The sequence below is a fragment of the Vanessa atalanta genome, chromosome 8 (assembly GCF_905147765.1).
Source record: "Vanessa atalanta chromosome 8, ilVanAtal1.2, whole genome shotgun sequence".
In the NCBI taxonomy this organism is placed as follows: Eukaryota; Metazoa; Arthropoda; class Insecta; order Lepidoptera; family Nymphalidae; genus Vanessa; species Vanessa atalanta.
In genome coordinates, this window is record NC_061878.1 from 13,620,661 (window position 1) to 13,628,885 (window position 8,225).

The 8,225-nt window shown below is 29.6% G+C and overlaps 1 protein-coding gene across 1 annotated transcript; it reads right to left on the reverse strand.

Annotated features, from left to right (window-relative positions):
• Window positions 1-4,679: 4,679 nt before the first annotated feature.
• Window positions 4,680-6,337, reverse strand: LOC125065767 (60S ribosomal protein L38). Its single transcript, XM_047673581.1, has 4 exons — window positions 6,178-6,337; window positions 5,771-5,831; window positions 5,565-5,687; window positions 4,680-4,748 (listed from the first exon to the last, which is right to left on the reverse strand). The coding sequence occupies exons 1-4, from the start codon at window positions 6,178-6,180 to the stop codon at window positions 4,723-4,725; spliced, it is 213 nt and encodes a 70-aa protein (XP_047529537.1). The 5' UTR covers window positions 6,181-6,337; the 3' UTR covers window positions 4,680-4,722.
• Between the last annotated feature and the right edge of the window lie 1,888 nt (window positions 6,338-8,225).

Sequence of the window (8,225 nt, forward strand, 5' to 3'; positions counted from 1 at the left end):
ACCTGTGAATTATTGTTAACGCGTTTCCTCCACCTGAAGAAAGCGTAGGGGCTGTGTGGGCCTAGCCGGTGCTGAGTTCCTATACCGGAATACCTACTTTTTCTATTGTGTTTGATGAATGTAAATGTAAAAAAAACACTACATAAATCTCCTTTTTACCCATAGGTACGATGGGCAGTTAGTATTATTATAATGTTCTTTATTTTATTCATTACGTCAACGTCTTTTTAACATGATAAAACATGAATGTTTTAAATGTAGATGACATTGCTCACTAATTTCCTAACCTAACCTAATTGTATTATCTTTTTTTTACAAATTACAAGTGTGTATGGAATCTTCATCAAACATAACATAATTAGGTAGTTACAGGCCCTCTCTTCCTGAGAGTACAAAATATATAATATTACATATAAGGAGAATTAGTGTGACTTTCTGTTCGTCATTCGTTAATCTGTCAGATGGCTTTTAAATTCATTCTGTTTTTGGAGGCAGCACGAAATACGGTCAGGCGTATCATCGTTAAACTGTTTTTTAATAATATTAGCAAACGAGAAGATTATTAAAGTATTTTGCTATTAATTATTATTATATTATACACTTCTTGTTATTAATTATCTGCAAATTGATCTTTTTAAAGGTATAAAATTATTTTGCAGGTAGTCAATCTTGGTAGGTAGTCAAACAATGCACGGTCATATAAACGTAGATATTAAAAGTCGTCTCTTTTTTTAAGTAAGCAAATAGTGGTGGCTTTGTGTACCAATAGATGACGCTATAAAATAAAACTAAATTTAATGGTTGCATATCGCCATCTATCGGCAATAGTTGTCAAATAATTATGTTTATGTTTTGAGTCGCAAAACCATGCATCTACACACATCTACGGCTAGAGCTCTTCAAAATGAGGCTATAACCGATTTTTTTATGTGCAGCTATCGTTCCATGATCACGGAGACAAAATTCGGCTTACATTATTAATATATAAGATAACTAGCGACCCGCCCCGGCTTCGCACTGATGCAATTATACTGATATTATACCTACCACAGAATGTCTTCTAGCCTTATTAACTTATAAAGAGGTAGTTATTTCCAGTAATAAGTCATAAAAAACACAGTCACAATTTTATTTCTATGAATAGATTTTTATTCCCTCATTAATAAAAAGAAACATTGTATATTTCAATAATAAAGTGGCATTTTCCAGACATATTTCTTTCAAAGAAACTCTTACCTCATCTTACATCTAAAACGACTATGACCTTGAAATAAATTTCTTAGCATTAAATTTTATGAAAAAAAAAAAACAAAATGAAAAACTAATGTTCAATCAGCATAGTCCGTGTTGAAGGCAAATCAAAAACCAGTAGGCAAAAGCAAAAGGTCGTAAATACTAAATCGGTTACAATAGGCTATTTGACTGCATTTTATATTATTTATTAGAGGTTAAGGAACCCAGTAAAAGTTTTTTTTTTTTAATTCTAGTACATATTTGCTGAATAATATCAAAATAAAAATTCCATATTTAAATAGCGCGCGTAAACGCTACTTTGACAATATGGCGCTACAATGGGGTCGGTGACGTCACTTGCCTGTATTGCAATCTGTGGCACATAATTATAATCCACATACATAGGCAAACGAGGTTAATAAGCAAGTGACGTCATCATAAGCCCGACCAATCAGGAAAGTTTTGTGTCACGCGACAAACGTTTAAAAAATTGCATTTTTATTTATGGATTTTTAAATAAATTAATTATTATTTTTAACTTTTGTTGATAAATAACCATTTTTAAACTCATAATATATACTGATTACAATAATTGCCACTTTACTTTTCGCATTGTTAATTAGCCTATTACAGTTCGCTTAAACAAAGCCAAGTCATAAGAAAAATCTTTTGATAATTCCGAATAAGCAACCGTGTACATGATACGAAAATCAGAGTCTAATATCTTACTCTTGTATTATTTTCAAAACTATAAATTAAGTTTCTTTGCATAAAACTGATCTATATTTTGAGATGTTTTTATTTCTTTTAAATTTTTGTCTATACCTTAATATAATAAAAAAATATCGAACATTATGTAACTTTCTAAATTTTTTTACAAATATTTCATATTCCATATTATGACCAATTAAATAAATATATATTTTAAAAAAATCTAAAATTTATGTTAAAACTTAAATAACATAATTTTTATCTATGTATAAATTTACTCATTCTCCATTCGTTTAGCGACCATCCTTAGTGAGGCCTCCATTTTAATTGTTCGTTTATCGGAAATGACGTTTTGAAAGACGGCAAAACCGTTTTCGTTACTTTGGAAGTAAAATCAAAGTTGATTGACGTAGTTAAGTGAAATATTGTTGTATTAAAAATTAAGATATTTTAATCAAGATCTGTTTGTAGTAAATCATAAAGCGGACTTATCAACAAAACACTCGTGTTATTGAAAAGTACGGTTTGTTTTGGTTCTTTCCTATTGTCATTGGTATAGAGTACACAACGTTCACAGTTTTTCAGTCGTTACTCGTGAGACAATACAAACAGCTATGTCCTTGCCATTTAAATCTGTAGTATCTTCGAAAATATTCATTTAAATTACATGCTGTAAAGGGTCATATTGATCTTTATTAAATGCACAATGTATTTAAGATACTTAATTGGATTAGGATTAATGTTGTATTGCTTAAAATTGCTTCGAAAATAAGCCATTATTTCTCGTAAAAGTAAAAGATAAAAAGCGGTTGTTGTGGGGTATCCCTAAGAAATAGATATATATATTATCGCAGACGTTTTTAACACCTTTTTAGGTGTACAATACTGTAGTACACTATTTTGATCTGTCTTGTAGGGTTCAGCCAGCATTTGCAATGTAATCGCAAAAAATGTGTTTATTTACGACTTCACAAACCTCTAAAATGATCAGTGTTTCTCTACTATATTGTGCTTTTGTTATACATATAAACCTTCCTCTTGAATCAATCTATCTATTAAAAAAAACCGCATCAAAATCTGTTGTGTAATTTTAAATAAAATAAAATGTTAGTTGCCAATACACGTTTAATTCGAAGGCACGCTTAATAACGAGCATTGTTATAACGACGCCACGTTGCATTAACACATTTGTAAAAAATAAACTTTTAAGATAACAAAATATACAGTTTATCTCTATTGATTGTGTTTCACTGTGATGTAAACTGTACCGGGAAACCCATCATCATCATATCTCCGACATATACTATCGCGTCTTCGATGGGATATCGGGAACATTCTTCTGAAATCCACCGAATTTTTCTAAGTATTTGTTATTTATGTAAATCTGCATTGCCTATAGACTGATTTTACCAAGGGTCCCTGTGAACATTAATCTCCTATATAGCCCTCTTATGGGATCGCTATTTACAACCGTTGTAACGACTGTCTTAAGTCTTTAACTCAAAACATTGTAATTTTACCGATTTTCCATGTTGTGATATCCAAAAAGAAGAAAATCAGTACTAACTGGCGTCCCCAATTTCAGTCTTGGGCAATTCATATTCAATTATTCAAAAATTCTTTATCAGATGTCTTTCACTCGTAAACACAGACGCCGATTTTTTGATAACTAAAAAATGACGTACTTCCTAACTAACCATCACCTCCTGGGCGATGATTTTTCAGTCAAAGTCAAAAATCTTTATTTAATGTCGAAGTGTTACACTTGCTTATTGATAATCTAACATCTAATTAAAGTTAGGTACACTTCAACTTAGAGAACAGTGTACGTTTCATTAAAATCGTAGTTACTGAGAATTATTACGTAAACGCATCATTTCCTGGTATTTAACAGTTTGTTAAGGTTTCGTTTTTTTTTTTAATTATACCGTCTTAGAATTCTCCTTTTTTACAGAGCTTCTCGATAAGGAGACCAATTGTTATGAAGTAATTAAAACTTTTAAATTACTAATAATCAAACTTAGTCACTTAGACATTACCTTTTATAAAATAATAATAAGTAATAATTACCAAAAACTAAGAAATAAAAATAATAATTTATAAAAAAATTAAACCGAATTCAAAATTAGAAACAGCTAGTGAACTAAAACTAAAAATTTTTAGGACTTCAGAAAGAAAACAAAATTCAAAAAGCACTTCTCAAACATATTTATAATGCTTGGGAAAAATCACCATAATGCTATTGGTGTCTTAAGTGATTTGTCTAAGGCATTTAATTGTGCAAAACTCAAATACTACGGTATTAAAGCTCTTGATCTCATTGCTTCATACTTAAGTGGTAACTTCACTTAATATAGATTTGTAAAATGACAATTCAAAAGTGCCTGTATAAGCACACTTGAATGAAGTACATTTTGATTGATTGAATTAACATAATTGTAACACCACACTATATGCTAAGCCGAACCGAGCCAAGCTAAGTAACAACCAAGAACTTGTGATTGTACTCAAATAAAGTAAATTTTGAATTTGAATATTCAGTACATATGTACTTATTTGGTAATATTATTAATATATTACAATAAATTCTTGCGGAATATTTAGTTAGGAATAATCATTTAGCAAATTATACTCAACAATTTAATTACTGGTTATTACACTATTCATACTGTGATTCCAATTCACTTCAATAGATGGTCTTTCTATATTTCTACACACATTTTAAAAAAAAACAATTTATGGTGTTTATATTTTTATTTACTTAACCCTATGTCACATTCACTTCACTTCCTTCACTTGAAGACCTGTAACAGAAAAAGGAAATGCATTACTGAATTGTTCATTTGTCACAAGAGCGGCTGATACTTTGAAGAGAAATACTTAAAAGTTTTATACACTATGATACAAAAAATAAAAAAATTAAGTTGTTCTTTTCTGATATACACAATATTTTAACATAAAACATGTCATTTATTTTCTGGCTACAATAAGTGTAAGGTCAGCCATTACTTTTACAATAATGAATATGAGTCATATGAAATTATTAAAAAATATTGTGTACGAGTTAAGCCTGCATTCATATAATGATTGTTAACAATACCAAAATATTGAACAGTTACTGATTTACTTTCTATTACATATTGAAATCAATATCTTAATAAACAAATAAAAATATAGATCAAAATCTCCTTTGCAACTTTTTCCAAAAATGGGGCACTAGTTAGAAATATTGTGTTCGCTGTTTGAAGAGCAAGTGAGTCGGCGTAATTTCCGTGACCGGTGTGGTTACAGGTGACCCATTTGCCAGTCCAAATACCTATTATTAAATTGTACATATGGTATATATTTAAAAAAGATATTCTCGTAGCTGTATTTACTGATTAATATCAATATTCAGTTGTCATATGTATTTTATGCATGTATGGCAACTGACAACGAAATCAAAAATCATTTTAGAGAAAGTTCTCATGAACATATAACCTTTAAATGTATTTGGCATCACAACTATCTTTTATACTCTCATGAAAACTGCTGACTTTGTCAACTAATATTCACTGTCTATATTAAGGCAACAGAATAATATTTATAACCATGATAACTATGAATGCAATGATAAGTACCTGGTGGAAGGCTCTGTTTGAGCTTCTCGGCCTTTTCTTTGTCAGTGATGACCAATGTGTACAGGAAACGTGAGCAACGGACTTTGAACTTTACATTTTCTGGGTTCTTCTTTATTTTAACCGCTGGAAAAATATATTTGTTTTAATTTAGAATTAATGGCAAAATCACATACTGAATAAAGTTAGTAATAGAGCATGTTACTTACATTTGGCATCTTTCCTGCGGGCTTTTAGCAGGAAGTCTTTAATGTCCTTAATTTCACGGGGCTGAAAATAAAAACCAAAATATTAGCTAAAATTTAATAACCCTACAACAAAATTTATGTACGTACTTATAACATATTGTTAAATTTAATATTATCGATGAATCTATAATGTTATCTCGATTATTAGTAAGTAGTATTTACTCTACTCAGTCAGGAAAAAAGAGCTAAAGACGTTGAGCGTTGAGTTAAAGTATAAACATAACCATGATCTTTGTTTTCATTTTAATATATCTTTGGTATTCGTTTCTTAGGTTTTGGCGATATCAGCCCGGATAAGTAATAAACATATTAGATCTTGATTAATGTTTTAAATGTATTTTTAAGTTATATATGCACTTTGTTCGTACCATGTTGAAGCCGATCCTTAGCACTTAAGCTGAAAAAGAAAATTATCTATTTAAGTAAAAAATATGAACATTACTCAATATACAGTAATAATGGTTGAATAAATATGTTATTTAAATAAGAAATAATAGATGTTTTTCAATAGATTTAGTTGGATTTCACTGTAGTTCACAAATACAAAACCAATCACACCTGTCAAAGTCAGCAAAAGAAATTGTCAAATTAATCCTACAGATAAGTCTAAAAAATTTGGAATTTATTATTACAGAATAAGTATCTACTTTATTAAAAAAATCGTAACTTAAAAATTGCTCGATTAAACCCGATTATAATTATCAATAAATAATTCAACTTATAGAACTACACTATATATTTAGAAATAATTAACTATTATCAGTTTTACAAATCTCACGAGTTTATTGCGACCTCTGGTGTTCCACATTTACATCTGGGATCACACCTAGGCCCAATATTATTTATCATCTTTATCAATGACATTGCACACTGTATCAAGAACAACAAATGTTCTATCTTTGCTGACGATTTAAAGATTTACCGCTCTATAACATCCATGAATGATTGCAAATTGCTCCAAGACGATCTAAACTCCATACAAAAATGGTGTGATTTGAATGGAATGGAACTTAATGTCGATAAGTGCCAGTTTATTAAGTTTACGCAAAACAAAAACATAATAAGACATCAGTATAGCTTACAGGGCAAACCGCTCGGGGAAGTTTCGGTTGTTCGTGATTTAGGTGTTATGATCAACGCCAAATTTAAATTTAACACTCACATAAATCATATTGCCACGAAGGCCTGGAAAAACTTCGGTTTTGTCAGACGTAACTGCAATGATTTTAAGAGACCGGCAACTATCATAACCTTGTACAATTCGTTTATAAGTAGCGCTTTAGAATATGCGGTTGTAGTATGGAATCTGCATTATAAGATTTACATTGAAAGGTTGGAACGCATACAACACAAATTTACAAAATTACTAGCTAGTAATAGTAACAGTTGCCCTTATAAGGCCGACTATGAATCACGTTTAAAATATTTTGGACTGTGCACTCTAGAAAAACGCCGCGAAATTGCCTCTCTAATTACTCTCTATAAATTATTGAATAACCACTTGGATGCAACAGATCTACTACAAGATATTAACATAGCAGTGCCACGTACTGCACCTAGACAACCTCTAAAAAAAATTTTCTCCTCTCGAACTTCCAAAACAAATATAGGTAAATACTCTCCACTCAACCACCTCATAAACTTATATAATAAAGTTAACAGTGATTGTATTGACATTTTTCACGACTCACTACCTCTTTTTCGCAAAGAATTAACGCTGGGAGCTTTACTGTGATTGTGATATCTTTACTGTTATATTTAGTTTGTTATTTTCTACTTAATATTAGAACTTTGTAAATTATGGTATTATCTCTAAAAATTTTATATTATCATTTTTTGTAATTATTGTTAGTTATTTTTTTACTTCATTTATTTTGCTAATTGTTTAAATGTTAAGTAATTAATAAGCGTGTTATATTATAGTCTGTAGTATTTATTAAATAGAGTATTGTAATGTTAAGTAATTAATAAGCGTGTTATATTGTAGTCTGTAGTATTTATTAAATAAAAAATTGTTATTGGAGGCTAACCTGGCTGTATATACCTATTAAGTGCTTGAAATTGTATCTGCCATTTTATCGTATTCTTGTTTTAAGTGCTATATTTCAAATACTGCGGTGTATCGATTAAATAAATAATTAAAAAATAAAATAAAAAAATTTATACATAATATATATATTTTAATTTACATACCTAGTAAACAAAAATATAAATGTTGCAGATGATAAAATTTACAAGATAAACTTAAAAAACCTACATATATGTAAATATTTCTACTTAAAAAACATGTAAATGTTTTTACAACAATCACCGTAAAACAATTAAGTATCGATTCTCTTTGAATTACATCCTTATGTCGCGTCGAGAAATGTCAGTTAATAATATTTGACAGCTTCACAGAATAAATACACAGAGA

Excerpts from the sequence above, each read along its gene's own strand:
- LOC125065767 (XM_047673581.1), bottom strand. Across the intron at positions 5,688-5,770 it reads CCGCAGGAAAGATGCCAAAT|CGGTTAAAATAAAGAAGAAC; the intron begins GTAAGTAACATG and ends ATATTTTTCCAG. Across the intron at positions 4,749-5,564 it reads CAAACAGAGCCTTCCACCAG|GTCTTCAAGTGAAGGAAGTG; the intron begins GTACTTATCATT and ends TTTCTGTTACAG.